At 51.1% G+C, this 15,881-nt stretch overlaps 1 protein-coding gene across 2 annotated transcripts in view; it reads right to left on the reverse strand.

The window, feature by feature from the left end:
* Positions 1-15,881, reverse strand: part of COG7 (component of oligomeric golgi complex 7) — a 28,711-nt gene that overhangs the window by 2,711 nt on the left and 10,119 nt on the right. For both annotated transcript variants that reach the window (XM_033167075.1, XM_033167074.1), the window contains 11 exons: positions 14,793-14,875; positions 12,909-13,031; positions 9,125-9,323; positions 7,720-7,847; positions 6,371-6,525; positions 5,466-5,582; positions 4,560-4,625; positions 4,136-4,319; positions 2,128-2,265; positions 1,804-1,887; positions 555-669 (listed from right to left, as the gene is read on the reverse strand). In XM_033167075.1, coding sequence (XP_033022966.1) covers positions 555-669; positions 1,804-1,887; positions 2,128-2,265; positions 4,136-4,319; positions 4,560-4,625; positions 5,466-5,582; positions 6,371-6,525; positions 7,720-7,847; positions 9,125-9,323; positions 12,909-13,031; positions 14,793-14,875 — 1,392 coding nt within the window. The remainder of the gene's footprint in view (positions 1-554; positions 670-1,803; positions 1,888-2,127; positions 2,266-4,135; positions 4,320-4,559; positions 4,626-5,465; positions 5,583-6,370; positions 6,526-7,719; positions 7,848-9,124; positions 9,324-12,908; positions 13,032-14,792; positions 14,876-15,881) is intronic.

The raw sequence follows: 15,881 nt of genomic DNA on the forward strand, positions 1-15,881 counted from the left end.
TCGAATGGCAAAGAAGGATATTCCTACTGAACATTAGGAAGAACTTTAAGGCAGTAAGAGCTGTAACAAAGGAACGGATGACCTCAGAAAGTGGCAGGATCTCCTTTGTTGGAGGGTTTTTAACAGAGGTACACTCCTTCTATCTGGGATGGTCATCCTCTTCCACCGAGCGCACAGCTTCGGGAGGGACACACATGGAACGGTGAGGGAGGAAGGGGACACCTGCCTAGCCAGCCAGATCAGCCGAATCAACCCTGGCGATCAATGGGGTGGCAGATGTCTGTTTTTTAACAGAGGTTGGGTGGCCACCTGTCAGGGATACTTGAGCTGCAATTCCTGTCTTGCAGGGGGCTGGCCTGGATGGCCTTTGGGTTCCCTTCCAAGAATGCAGTTCTATGAATCTATCCCTGCCTGGCCTGCCTCGGGAGCAACACAGTCGACAACAGGATTCGTGGAGAGGTAATCCTGGACCATTCAAGCAAAGGAAAGAGCAGCACAGGCAGCTGTGGGAAATCCTAAGAGCTGCTCCCTTTCAACACTTCGCCTTTCCCCACCTTGCTCTGGAGGAAAGGGCAGCTTCCCAGCATGCAATGCCAGCTCCAGAGCTGAATCTTCCTGGGTCACGAACGGTTCCAGGTGGAGAGGCAGAGACATGATGTACTGGCCAATCTAGGAAGAAACAGAGGCCGCTCCATCGTCACACATTCATTTATGTAAGAAGTTTACATACCGCTCTGTGTCAAAAAGGCTGGTTTACAACATAACAGCATAACAAACAACACAGGGTACGTACATAGCATAAAATCCGTAAAGCACACACAAAAATTAGAAACACCTGCAAAAGGCAAGTCTAAGAACTGAAGACTAAGTAAATATCTGCACATTTCAGGTACAACTATAAAGCATGATACATATTTAACAGCAGCTGTAGTTCATTTTTTAAAAAGTATTTCTGAATCAGGCCGGGGGGGGGGCATCCAGTCCAGCCTCCTGCTCCCACAGTGGTCAACCAGACACCCCAACAGGAAGAAGCCGACAAGCAGGACTCAAGTGCAACAGCAGCACTCTGCACGCCCGCAACTCCCAGCAATGGGTTACTCAGAGGCATCTTGCCTCTCATGCTAAATGTAATAAGAACAGAAGATGAGCTGCTGGATCAGGCCAATGGCCCATCTAGTCTAGTCTCCTGGGCCAAACCGATGCTTGTGGAAAACCCACATGCAGGATTCAAGCACAAGAGCACTCTCTCTGCTTCTGTGGTTTCCAGGAAATGGTTTTCAGAAGCACTGCTGCCTCTGACTGTGGAGACAGAGCACAGCCATTGTGTCTCGCAGCCATCAATAGCCTTCTCCTCCTGCATGAATTTGTCTAATCCTCTTTTAAAGTTGGTGGCCATCACTGCCTCCTGCAGAGGGGATTTCCATAGTTCAACTATGTGCTGTGTGAGAAAGGACTTTCTTTTGTCTGTCCTGAATCTTCCAACATTCATTAGATATCCATGGGTCTCTAGTGTTAGGAGAGAGAAAAGCTTTTCTCTTATGCCATAAATGATTTTATAAACTTCTCGCACGTTGCCTCTTACTCGCCTTTTCTCCAGACTAAACGCCCCAGACGCTGCAATCTTTCTTCATGGGGGAATGGCCCCACCCCCTTGATCATTTTGGTTGTGCTTTCCCCGAGCCTTCTCCAATTCTACAATATTCTTTCTGAGGTGACACAACCAGCATTAGGGCAGGTCTTCTGTTTCCCTGTCTGCCTGTCTGTCTCCCATGCACACCCACGCACACACACAAACGATCTTACGTTGCTGATGTATTCCAGGGGCGTGAGGCTGAAGTTGGGCAGCTCATCCGTCAGCATCTCTCCAGTGCCACTGGTGCTCCAGCTCTGGCGGGCAGAAAAGCAGAGAAAAAGACAGCTGAAGCCACACAGGCACCAAGAGAGGCACCGGCATGATGGCTGGAGGGGGAGCCCATTGAGCAGGGAGGTTCTCCCTGAGAAGCAGCAAGATTCTTGGAAAGATTGCCCCATCCCCTACTCCAGCCCGCCACTCCTCATCACAGGAATCCCCACCCACCCTAAACCCGGAGGCACCCATGGGAGTTTCCCTCACAAGGTGCAGCTCACCTCCATCTTGGCAACCAACAAGAGCTGCTGCTTGATGCGAAGGAAGACGGAGTCGAAGGCCAGCTGGTGGGCCAGCTGGTTGAGGCGCATGAGGGCTGAGCGCGAGGCTGACAGCAGGTTGTGGCTGGTCCCTTTCTCCTAGGGTGGGGAGTCAGGGAGTCAAGGCCGGAGGACAAAGGACAGTCTCAGCCCTACCAAGGCCACCATTATTATTTTTTTTGTGAATCTCGTGCACCCTGAGGACCAGGAACCACTGGTCCATCTAGCTCAGTACTGTCAACACAGCAGCTCTCCAAGGTTTCAGGAAAGTCACCCCCCCCCCCAAAAAAACCCTACCTGGAGATGCCAGTGACCAGGGTCCTTCTACAAGGAAGGAAGATCCTTTACCCACTGAGTTACAGTGGCCCTTCCTTGAGCCAACACTGAGCATCTGCTTTGCTTATGGAGCCTGACCTCTGGAGCCCATCATACAATGAAGCCTCTTCAGAAGGATTCTTGGTTCTTGCAGGGGGTGGAGGGGGCTTGTGTGGGCAAAAGACCAGTTGGCGCCCTCCCCCGAGGCACATACATAAGCCAATCGGACTGACAGTTAAATTGCACTCCAATATGAGAGAAAGGACAGTGTCTTCCACTGCACCTGAGGGTGGCTGGCTAGCATGGGTGGTACTGAGAAGGTGGCATGGTGCCTGGACGCTCACCACACCTCCACATCTGCCGCTTAAGGCGGCTGCCTCACTCTGTCCCATCACAGAGCCGGCCTCAACCCCTCCCCTCCTTCCTGACACTATGGAGAGCTGCTGGGAGCCAAGCAGGAGATGCTTGGCCAGGTGTGACTTGCTCAAAAGGCCCCACACTGTGTGGCATAAGGCAGCCTCTTTTGCAGCTGCACTGAGAAGGGCCCTTTCTGGGGCCACCTGATGCTCCCTCCCTCCCCACCGTCCGTCATCAGTTCATGCAGCCATCCTGGCTTCTCTCCACGTCCCCACAGAAAGAGTGCCCTGCCCTTTCCAAAGAAACAACTGAACAGCAAAAGAGAGGTCAACTGGGGTGAGCCAGGGCACGGCAGTCCCGGAAAGCAGAGTCGGCACATGGGGCTCTCGACACCCAGCAGGCACGTGGCGGGGCGAGTGACCTCAGCAGGGGCGTGCCCTGAGCGGCAAGAGATCCCAAACCCCCGTGAGAAAATAAGCAAGGGGGCAGGAGTGCCGCAAAGAGGCCCCCGGAACAGCAAACAGGCTGCTGCAGGGAAGGAGCTGTAACCAGAGCTACTTGCGTCCCCTCCCCTGGAATGAGTTGGGAATAGGCAGAGACCAAGCAGCAGGGCAGCCTGGGAAAGCACCGGCAGGAAAAGAAGCCTCAACGGTTCAGGGCTGCAGGTGCACCACGTATTTAAAGCACATCCTCCCTTTCCAAAAACAGAACCCGCTTACTCCTCACATAAGAAGCGCCCTGCTAGGTCAAGTCAATGACCCGGCTAACCCAGCCTCCTGTTCTCAAAGCGGCCAACCAGATGCCTGTGGGAAGCCTGCAAGTAGCACCCAAACACAAGAGCACACACACACCCCGGCCGCCTCCTGTGACATTCAGCAACTGGTATTCAGAAGCATTACTGCCTCCAGCTGTGGAGGCAGAGAACAGCCATCCTGGCTAGTAGCCATCGATAGCCCTCTCCTCCATGAATGTGTCCAATCCTTTTTTAAAGCCGCCTGGGTCACTGCCATTACTGCCTCCTGTGGCAGCGAGTTCTGCAGTTTAACTCACAGAAGTACGGTTCCCTAAAAAAGCGCCCTGAAAAGCTAGAGTTCCCATAATTCTTTTTTGGGGGGTGGGGAATGTGCTTCAAATGCACTTTCAATGTATGGTGTGTGTGCACCCCCTGGTTACAGATGGCACGTTCTCTCTCTCTCTCTCTGCATCTCCCCATCCACCCAAGTGTGGGGGACATCTCAGAGCCAGGAGGAGTCCAGTCTGCCCCCTAAGTTCAGAGCTCTGCCAGCGGAAGCCCCACCTTGAGCGTGTAGAGAGTCTCCAGCAGGGCAGCGTACTCGGCAGGGTTCTCCAGCTGCAGGTAGTTGTGCTCCTGCCAGGGGTTCTTGAGGGGGCTCTGCTTCTCTGTCCCGGGGTCTTGGAGGCCGCTCAGGCTGCAGGGGCTGTAGGAGTCCGAGAGGTATTTCCCTGCGGCGGAGAGGATCCTGCAAACAGCAGGAGGGAAATGGAGCTGAAGCCCCCTCCATGGGGAAAGATCATTCCCCCTCCCCAAACCAAACATCACCGCCCCCCAACAGGTCAAGGCCCACCCAGACCTCCATATCTTACATCCTGCACGGAATCTGTTGCACTCTTAGCATGGCAGACAACCAACAGCCGTCACAAGGCAACTGGCACCCCCGCTCTCCCTGAAGTCCACCCAAACTTTGCATAGAAGACATCACCTGTTTGCCAGCTGCTGCTCAAAGTCTCCACACTGGCGCAAGAGCTCCCCACAGGTGGCGATGATCCTGGGGGAGAGAAAAGCGCCCGTGACATCACAGCATTCATAAGTCGCCACCAGGCCCAATGGCAGGAGAGAGCAGACATCATCAGAGCATCTGGTTGCCCACTGTGAGAACAGGATGCTGGACCAGGTGGGCCAGGCAATTCCCATCATGCAAACATCAGAAGACCCTGCATGGCCCATCTGTATCCTGTTCTCAAAGTGGCCAAAAGAGTGGACACACTGTTTCCTTCTCATGCTGTATCCGAGAGCAGAGAGAAAACCTAGCCATTGTGGCCAGCAGCAGCTGTTTATATCTGTATCTCCCACTAACCCTGTTTAAAAGCCATTTCAATTCGGTGGCTGTCATTTGTCTGTACACAACTAGAAGCAGCTTGTTGGGGTATAAGTAGGGGGCGGGGAGTAGAGTTACACCCAAGAATCAATGGGTGGATTTTTTAAATTAAATTCTGCCCAGTTATGGGGCTGGGAACGACTTTGAAGGTTCTTCCCTTTCCTCAGCAACATCTGCCTTGGCTCACTTCCTTGAGCAATCTGTAGCCATCAGCTCCACAAATGCCTTCTGGAATGCAGCTGGCTCTCTCCATGTGGCGTGTGTTGGGGTGGTCTGAACCATTCAGGTTATTAGGGGGGAGCTGGGGTTAGTGGGTAGGTACTGCAGAGGAGGGGGGCTCAGCGTTATGTTTAAATCTGCTCCCGGCTTGCGTGAAACCATGGCTACAGATACACCATACATTTAAAATATGTTCTGCCCCCCCCCCTCCAAGAACCCTGGGAACTGTAGTTTACCCATTCTAGAGCTAAAATTCCCAGCACCCTTCATGAACTGCTACCCCACTCTCACCGGATTGCATTCTGGAAAGCGGTCCAGTCTTCTTGGAAGAGTGAATCCGGAGGAATGTCCTCCAACTGGCACTTCTTCCTGATTGACTGGAGGGCATTGCTGAAGTCAGAGGCATATCTGCAGAAAGAGCCAGGAGGTCATGATGCACTGAATACCATGCCGGTTTATGATCTTTGATGGCAGGGTTACATTATTGGTATGTTTCTAATTATTCATGTGTTTTTAATATTTGCATATACATTCCTTTGAGAAGACAACTAAGAAATCTACATCATCACTACACAGGGGAGAGCTGAGCACCAACAGTCCAGGCAGAGCAGCAATCACAAGAGAGGGAAAGTGGGGTGGTCAGGGCAGCAAGAAGCCACATCCCCCAACCCAAATAACCAGGCTTGCATCTTCTCTGTGCTAAAACTCTCCCACCTCTCCAAAAAGCAAAGCTCTGTGGCTTTCATATATTGCCCAGTGTGAGCAGAGTAACACAGACACATTGGATTGCATCCAGCTAAGTTTTGCCCTCAGTGGAGCTCAGTTAGTCACATCTATCAAGTTCAATGGGTCTAGTCTTAAGCATGAGCAGTGCTGGAATACAACCCACTGTTTAGGAGGCATCTGTTATTCTCCTTGTCACGGGAAGCAGCCAGGAGCTATGTTGGGAAGGGATTTGAACAATCAAACCCCCAGCAACCCTGTGGTTCTTGGGAATCTGAAACCTTTGCTCACAACCACATTTGGAGATGCATGGGTGGACTGGCAATCACTTCCACAGAATGACAAAATCCAGCTGCCTTTGCCAATGGCAGGGAAAGCTTCAAACATCCATGGAAGGAAGGAAGGAAGGAAGGAAGGAAGGAAGGAAGGAAGGAAGGAACAGCTGACTTGCTAGCCAGCTCCTTGGGACTCACTTGCTGAAAAGGGCTCGCAGGGCCTTGAGGAGGCCTCCTACCCCCAAGCCGTCCGTCAGCTTGAGGCAATTGTCCACAGCCTCCAAGGCCAACCTGAAGAGCTTGTTCACTGAGTGGCTGAGCTCCTGCACGCAGTCGATGACCTCCCCGTGCTCCTGCACAACCACAGGACATAAGTCATTCCAAGAGAAAGGGGGGGTACACCCCCCTCAAGAAGGAACACCATCCCACCTGGTACTGAAGAGGCAGGAAATCAAAGCAAATGTTTCCAGTCAGACCCAGAAGCCTACATCATTCCTCAACGCATCCAGCAAAAATGAAAACGCCCTCAGCATTTAAAAAGAGCTGGAGGGGGAAAGGTTAATCTCTGCCATCACTCACCTGGCAGGATACGTAGGACTGGACCTAAGTAGCCTGACAGGTGTTTTCACAAGATAAACACCCTCCAAAGGCAGCAGAGCACCTCAGCGGTGCAAATACCCCTGAGGAAAGTTCAGGGAGCAAAAACACTGCTTCAGCCGCCAGTGCAAAGGGTGACTCAGAAGCCCTGGCCTACAGGAATGGTGGGTGGGCTTCTTCAAAAGCCCTCCTGGACTGGAGTAATGAGGGGGCTCAGAGGCCCTCCGGCTTTAGAACCTAAGAAGAACCTGCAGGACCAGACCTATGGCTCATTTGGTCCAGCATCCTGTTCTCAGAGTGGCCAACCAGATGCCCGTGGAAACCAGAAAGCAGAACTTGAGTACAAGAGCCCTCTCTCCTTCTGTGGCTTCCAGCAACTGGTAATCAGAAGCATTGCTGCTTCCAACTATGGTGGCAGAGCACAGACACCGTGGCTAGAAGCCATCGATAGTCTTCTCGTCCTCCGTGAATGTCTAATCCTCTTTCAGAGCCATCCAAGTTGGTGGCTCTTGTAGGAGAGAGTCCCATAGTTTAACTATGCGCTGCGTGAAGGACACTTTTTCCGTCCCGAAACTTCCAACGTTCACTTTGTACATCACAGGGTGGGCTTTAGATGGCACCTCCCTTATGAGGGGGGGCATTTGTGCATTTGGCTGGTCAGACCAGCCTTCCCCACCCTGGTGCCCTCCTGGCATCGTGGGCTGCAACTCCAGCCCATCAGTTTCAATGACTCGTGGCACTGCACTTTTTGTTGTGGGATATATATATACACACACACAGAGATCCCTCACAGACAGGAGGGTCAGCCAATGTGGTGCCCTCCACAGGGTGCTGGACCCCCAGACATCATCCCTGCTCCCTGACCATGCTGGTTGCTGGGGCTGGGAGCTCAAAGCTCCTGGAGGGTCCCTCAGGGTCGGCAGGCAGGCAAGCAGGCAGGGCTCCCTTACCAAGGGGACAGCGCTCAACCGGATGAGGAGGTTTTCTTCCTCCAGGGCTCCATACTGCAACTGGAAGAGCTTGTAGGGACCATAGACAGCTTCCACCAGCTCTGTCACCTTCACCAAGTTGCATTCCCCTAAAAGCTCAAGGAAAGAGCATCACAGCACTTGCCCCCAACGTTTTTCCTCCCACCACAAAAGTCCCAGGACAGGTCCTAAAGAACTCACCCTTTAATCCACTACAGGCATTTTCACGCTCTCCCTGCCCCCTCCCCCCATTAGACCCCAGAAGAGGCCCCCTCCCTCCACCCCCAGCTCTTTCTGGGTCCTGCACTGGCTCCCACTGCATGCCTTGCTGAAGCTCCCCACTCTTCCCTCCAGTTTTCATCGACTCCTTTGTCCTGGGGAGGGGTGGGTTAGGCAGAAGGATACTGTCCTGGCACAGAAGGAAACTGCATTTTTCATGACACACATTTTATTTTATGATGGCGGTGTGATGTCAGCTGCCTTGTGGGGCCTTAAAATGCTGCAAATCAAACAAACTGAACACCCAGTTTGGGAAGGGTGCCCCGGGGTGAGGGAAATAAAAGGCATCCACATGCTCTTGGCACTGTGTTTTCAGCCTTCCTTGACTAGAGGTCTTCAGTGAGTTCCTCACAGACACCAGGACAGGGCTGCTGCTGCTGCTGCTGCTGCTGCTGCCAGCCAGAGCTGGGATGATGCAGATGCAGCATTAAGCCTGAGAGGGAGAAAGGCCTGGCCTGCCCACCGCTGGCATGTGGCTCCCAGAAGATTGCCCAGGACAGACCGAGTCCCTTGGGCTGAAGGAGGTTCCCCACCCCTGACCCAAGAGCAAGTGAACCCAGGCTGGCAGCTCTAAGGAGGTTCAAAGGCTGCCTCCCCCCCACACACACCATGCGGCTGGGTGGGAACAAAGCAGCCGCCTGTTCCAGGAGGGTGCTGGGATGCTACGAGAGTTTGTCGAAAGCAACAAGTGCGAAGATGTATTTACTCAAGGTAGTATCAGAACTGTTCGGCTTCAGCAAACACTTTAAGAACTGTGTCAACACCGCTCAAGTTAGTTAAACAAAGTTTGGTACAAATGTTATGTAACCGATAAATGGCATCAATGCAATGCTAACAAATTGCATTCCGGTAAAAATATATATATCCCATGCACAGAAAGGAAAAAAAGGAAGGGGGGGGGGAAGGAGAACAAAGATGTTATAAGAAAGAAAGAAAAACTTTCCCCTCTATATCACTTTATTTCTTTATAATTCGAATTCTTTCTTTAATGCTAAAAAAAATAAACAATAAAATAAAAAGGAGAAAAAGAAAGCAATGTACCTAGAGGACTTGCACAGGGATGGATTGGGACAACACACGATGAGGCATGGCTCAAGAGGGCACTTACTCAAGATGGGCAACATGGCAACCTCCAGGCCACGAGCAAAGTAGACCGTGGCATCGTACAGCCCCAGGAGGCAGCTCAGCCTGCTTTCAGGACCAGCACGCTCCATGGCAGTGCTGAGGCAGACGGGGATGGAAGGGACCAAGGCGCTGAGCACCTGGATCAGCAAGACAACCACGACTTGGTGGGGGTTCTTGAAAACCTGCAGGAGGAAGGGGAGGTGGGGGATGAGACCAGAGGCTGCAATCGGTGGACCTGTCTGTGAATGAACACTGGAAGCTTCCTTAAGACAGTCAGGCCACTGGTCCATCGAGCTCAGTGTTGTCTGCACAGACTGGCAGCAGCAGTTCGCCAGGATTTCAAGCAAGGGGTTCTCTTTCCCAGCTCTACCAGGAGATGCCATTGGGGATTGAACCTGGCACCTGGCACCTAAACCTGCAAAGCAGGGGCCTTGAACGACACCCCCTATGGCTGGAGGCATTCCGCAGGCTGACCCATGTGGCTGAAAACTTGTCTGTTTCAAAAAGCTAGAAAAGGAAACCCACCCCGTCAACTACGAGGACATGCCGATCCAGAGCTGGTCTCAAAGACTGGCAGGCTCGGCAGGCGCTGTTAAAAAGATGGGAGGGTGCTGATGGCAGCTGTGATACACATGCAGTTCCACAACCAACAGCCTCTCTCTGGACAATCATTTTATAGACTCCTGCACTCCATGTGGCGCACACAAGCACAACAGGCTTGACAACACTTTCCACAGCCAAAGGGATGAAATATTATCTTACATATTTGCACATATTGGCCAGTTCAGAAGCAACTTGGGATCCATAGCAGCATCTTCTCGCTCTCTCTCACTCACAAACACACACACCAGTTTTTCTCTTTCTCTCTCCCAGAGCTACAATTCCCAGGGTTCCATAGGAAGAGGGGTCGACCATTAACCACACTGGGAACTGTAGCTCCGGGAGGGGAAAGGGGGCCTCCTAACAACTCTCAGCTACCTTACCAAACTATAGCTCCCAGAGTTCTTTGGGGAAGCCACAGCTGTTTCAAGTACAGTGGTACCTTGGTTCTCAAACTTAATCCGTTCCGGAAGTCTGTTCCAAAACCAAAGTGTTCCAAAACCAAGGTGTGCTTTCCCAGAGAACGTAATGCAAAATTGATTAACCCATTCCAGACTTTTAAAAACAACCCATAAAACAGCAATTTAACATAAATTTTACAATCTACTGAGACCATTGATCCATAAAATGAAAGCAATAAGCAATGTATTGCAGTCACACAATCAATCAATCAGTAGCTGAACTGGGTTCCACGCAGTCACAAAAACAAAACAAAAAGAGCCGCAAAAACAAAAATGCAAAATAAATAGCAAAAACAGACAGAACTCAGCGTAACACTCAAAACGGAAGTGTGGCACTCAAATCGGAAGCATAACACTCAAAAAGGAGCAAGTTCAGCTTCTGAGAAAAAGTTTGCAAACCGGAACACTTACTTCCGGGTTTGCAGTGTTTGGGTTCCAAGTTGTTTGAGTACCAAGGCGTTTGAGAACCAAGGTACCACTGTAGTCCAAATGTGCTTCAGATGTATGGTGCCGCCAGAACCCATGATTATCACAACCCAGAGAGGGGTGGGGTGGGTTGAGAACTCCCTCTGGGCTCCTTGCTATAAAGAGGCCTCCAACGTACAAGAGATATACATCAGCTTTCTCCTTCATGGGTGAAAGGCCAGCTCCAGCGGCCTAATCTGATGAAGTTGGCAGCAGCCTCCTGAAACTCCAGGCACAATAAACTAGCTGAGCCTCCAAAATATCGCAAGGACCCTTGGTATTATGCTACAGGTGGTGGTGCTGCTGCTGCTGCAAACGGTTCCCTTCAGGGACTGCACCTGCCTTGCTGCTACAGGCACAAGCTTCCCCCAGTACGGGCATTTATTCTCCCCAGAGATAAGAATAGCCCGGTGGCTGGATCAGGCCAATGGCCCATATTTACTAGTCCTGCATTTATTCATTCAGCCATTCGTTTACAGTATTTACAGTGGTACCTTGGGTTACATACGCTTCAGGTTGTGTACTTTTCGGGTTACGAACTCCGCTAACCCGGAAGCACAACCCAATGCGCACGCAATTTGCGCATGCGCAGAGCGTTTTTCGCAGTTTTTTCCAGGTTTTTCCGGGGGTTTTCGGTCTGCGCATGCGCAGAACGAATTGTTCGGGTTATGTCCTTTTCGGGTTACATACCGTAACCCGGAACGAATTAAGTACGTAACCCGAGGTACCACTGTATTTATTTCATAAAATGTATATGCCGGTTGATTGTTAAAAAAAGAATAATCTCAAAGTGGTTTACGAAAAGGATAAAACGATTAAATTGTCAATTAAGATAAAAAGCGAAAATAACAGTAGACTAAAAGATGAACTTTGTAAAACACCCAAGTAGACCTGTCTAAACAAGAATGTTTTTAGCAGGCACCAAAAATATTGCAGTGAAAGCTCCTGCCTGATGTCAATAGGCAAAGTGTTCCAAAGTTGTAGGTGCAGCCATACTAAAAGATTGAGTTCTTACAAATGAGGAACAGGTATGATGTGGCGTCTGTAACAGGGCCAGTTCCACCGATCAAATTGGGACAGAGCTCATGGTTTGTTCAACAAACTATGGTTTAAACAAAGCATCACATGCAAACCAATGTGTGCAACCTGTGAGAAATATGGAGGCTCCAGAGGGACAATCTGAAGCATGACGAGAGGTCACTGCAGCCTCCTATTGTCCCTAATTTATACTCTAATTCTCAGCCAGTTTTAGCTCCCAGGGAAGCTGACAGCTACAATTAAGTACTAGCAGCACTTAAATACAAATGAGAGCAAGTGTGGTGCAGTGGTTAGAGTGTCGGAGACCAGGGTTCAAATCCCGCCACTTGGCCATGAAGCTCACTGGGCGAATTTGGGCCAGTCACTGCCTCTCAGCCTAACCTACCTCACAGGGTTGTTGTGGGGATAAAATAGGGTGAGGAAGAACTATGTACGCCACTTTGAGCTCCTTGGGAGAAAAAGAAGGGATACAAATACCATAAATAAATAAACCTCTCCTGCTCCCACTCAATTTTAGACATATGCAGAACTGCCCACACTGTGTAATTCATCTGGTCCTGTTTGTCATAGAGAAGGATGAGGAGCTGTGGAGAAACGCCAGTCAGAATCCCCTACTGAGCTACCTTCCTCAGAGACTCCTTTAAGCATTGCAAGGCTCCGCAGCCACAAGCGTCAAAAACCTGCTTTTTAAAAATATGTATCTGAGCAAACGTACACACAGAGGATGCCACCAGGATGCCGGCATCCACGTCACACACCAAAATCCCAGACGTGCCCAATGCAATTACAGATACACAGGAAAAACACCAGCGGAATCTTTTTGTAGAACCGGGCTCGAAACTGATGGCTGCAACAGCCCATTTGCATTCAAGGCCTCCTTCGTTATCAAGATGAAAATGCAAAAAAAAAAAAATGCAAGGAAACTCTCCTTCAAACTAAAATCCAGCCAAGCTACACGAGCTGGTTGGGAAAACCCTGGAGGGGATACGCCAGGCCATAAAGAAGTGCGCATTTTGCAACTGCTCAGCTGAGCGACTCGGCTGCATTTCAAAGAGATGAAGGAGATAGAGCAGTTTCAGAAGCAGCTGCACTCCAAGACCAGACCTACCCCCAATCCCTACCACCCTGTTTTGTGGCCAACTCTTCCACCCCCCTGCCTGGCCCAGCCCCTCCTCAGCCAGCCAGCTAGTCCCATGGCCATACCTGCGTGGCCCACTGCAGCTGAGAGTGCCATGTCCCCAGTAGCCCGTCGTAGAGCTCCGTCAGCTGCCGGTCCAAGGGGAGGGGAGACTGGCACAGGTCCTGCCACACGGTCACCAGCTGCACCTGAGGGTGAGGACACATGTCAGGGTCACATTTGCACAAGAGATTGCTTCTGTAGCGCCTGTGCTTGGTGATGTGTAATAAGTGGCACCATGTGGAGTCAATAATTGAGTTTTGTTCTTCAAGAATGACATGGAGAACAAGAGTGGCCCTAGAAAACAGCAGCTTTTTATGATTCTATAACCTGCACCCCAAAAGCAGCAGACTGACTTCAAGATTGCCTTTGAGCAAAACAGACATTATGGTTAAGAGTGTCGGGACTGAGAGATCAAGGTTTGAATCCCCACCTGGCCGTGAAGCTCACTGAGCGATCTTGATCCGGTCACTGCTTCTCATCCTTACCTACCTCACAGGGTTGGTGTGGGGATTAAATGGGGAGAAGGAGAAGTATGTATGCCCCCCTTGAGCTCCTTGGACGAAAGGCTGGATGGAAATGCAATAAACACAAAGTAAACAAAGCTCATCCTTCCATCAGATGAGCTGTGGGCAGCAGGGTGCCAGACACGGATCAGAGTTCAAGCCTCGGCTCAATTTACAGGATGGCATTGGGTCTAAGCTGCTTAACAGGGCTGTTGTGTGGACCGAATGAGACAGGGCCACACACCAGCCTGAGGATGCTTAAGTGGAAATACAATAAAACAGCAACTGCTGCAGGGACCACCGTTCAAATAAAGCTTGAGGCTAGCATTGCACACATGGCCCCCTAAAAGCTTGGAGACCAGGGAGCATTCCTGGAGCCAGCTGCCACTCTGGGCAAATCACACACACCCAAGCACAAAAGGATGTCAGAAGAGGCCCTGGCTCCCTTGTCCATTTAATTAAAACTGGTATGTTACCGGGAACCAAGGATGAAACCAACACCACTCAGTCCAGCCCCAGCCCAGCTGTTGAACTGGCTGTGTCCCAGGGAAGGGCAGCCCAGAAAGAGGATTATTTGGCTAAGGTCAGCCCTGCCACCCAGAATGCACCCCTTCCCGCTGCCAAGAGCGTTGCATAACTCTCACCCAGTGGGCAATGGGAATCTGGAGTCACAAAGGAAGGGGCAGGAAAGGCTCTTGGAAGGTACACACACCAGGGGGGGGGGGGACAGAGCGGGGGGAGTGGGGGAGAAGAGGGCAAATGAGTGCCACCCTTGCCTGCCCCCTGGTGTTTCTCCAAACTGTTGCTTGTGCAGTTTTAGCATTAAAAACAGAAGGGCAGGAAAGAGCACCTGGGAAAAAAAGAGGTGCAAAGAGGCAACGGGAATTTGGGCAAGCCAGGATTGCCACAGGGGACTGGCACCATCCTGATTTTCCCTTGCCACAAGGAAACAGGATTTTGTGTGTCATGGGCAGTAGCAGGGAACCAGCACATCTGACCTATGGGGGCCCAATCCAACAGGGCTTGTGGTGGATGCCATGTGAATTAGCAAGAGGTGCCATGATGCTGTACCAAACATTAGACAGAGTAGACCAACAGAATTTAGGCTGCATTAACTTCAGGGTGTCTACTCTGAGCAGAACTTAGCTGGATACAACCCTCAACAACCAAAATGCCATAAGTGGACCTGGGCGCCGAGGATACAGGAGAAGCACCCCCTGCCACCACCGTCACCACCCCATGGTGTGACCTGCCATCTCCCCAAGGCTGGCCAAGCAACAGGGCGGGCAGTGCTCAGGTCTGCAAGAGCAAAGGAGGGGCCAGTCTTCCTCATTCAACCCAGAGGAAGGCAGTGGGGATTCGATCCACAGCAACTTGTGTGTTTCAGTGGGAGGAAGGGAGTACCTTGTGGCACTTGTAGTAGTAAGCCAGCAGCTGCGGCATCCGGTCGATTTCAGTGAAGACTTTGACGAAAAGGCGGGCCTGATCTAATAAAATGCAAAAGAGCTCCGGTCAGCCAGTTTTGGGTGGCAGATGGGGAGAGAGAGAAGTCAGCCTCTTGCCCAGGCAGAGCTCAGATCAAGTGGGAAGCACAGAATCCTTTGCTTAATCCTCTTTTAAAGTCCAAGTTGGCAGCAGCAGCAGCAGCAGCAACTCTTTTCCTTTCCTACAGTCCCCCCAAAACTTGCAGGTGCAAATCAGAGCAGAGCCTCCCTTCACAAGTGCTGTACGTAGACAACCAAGCCCCACTCCCCTCCACACCCCTTCCTCCCCCACATGTGTTTGTATATTGGGGGTGGGCAAGTGGACAGGTAATCTCTGGGCCAAACATAAAAGCAAGAAATGCTGTGCTAGATCAGGAGGGAAAGAAGCTCAACCTCTCAGGGCCAGGCAAAAGCCTCATGTTCAATACAAGGGTGCCCCCTCCTGGTGGCTCCCTAAAAGAGCTCCAAGTGATCCAGTTGTGATTGAAGAGTTTGCCAAGGATCCGCAATGGATTACTACAGTTCTTTAATTTATAGCCTGCCGCCGCCGTTTAAAACAAGAACTTGAGTCTAAAGGATTTCTCCCAGGAAAGAAACAATTTAAAAGGTCAAACCTGAACAACCATCACGACCCACTAACAAGCCAACTACTACACAATTCCTGGGGCAGCTTTGTGGAACAAGGAGCATTTCTACTCCACCCATACTCCTTGGCCAGAGGACAGCATGACATGTGGCATAGCAGTGAAGGGTGGTCCATATTTTCATATCAAGTGGGCTGCAAGAGTACTTTGACACAGAACCCCTGGAACCCACACTGCCTTGTCACATGGGATGGGGGAGCGAGGTCATAATCTGACACCTCCCACCCATCCCTCGCATTGCCTTTCCAAAGCCAGCTAAGCAAGGTGCCGGATTTTCAGGAGGCTCAAGGCTCTGGCAAAGTCTTGGAGCCCTCCTACCTCCTTCCCAAAGCTGGGGAAAGCACTAACTAGGTTTTGGGAAGAAG

Source organism: Lacerta agilis, chromosome 13, assembly GCF_009819535.1.
Source record: "Lacerta agilis isolate rLacAgi1 chromosome 13, rLacAgi1.pri, whole genome shotgun sequence".
In the NCBI taxonomy this organism is placed as follows: Eukaryota; Metazoa; Chordata; class Lepidosauria; order Squamata; family Lacertidae; genus Lacerta; species Lacerta agilis.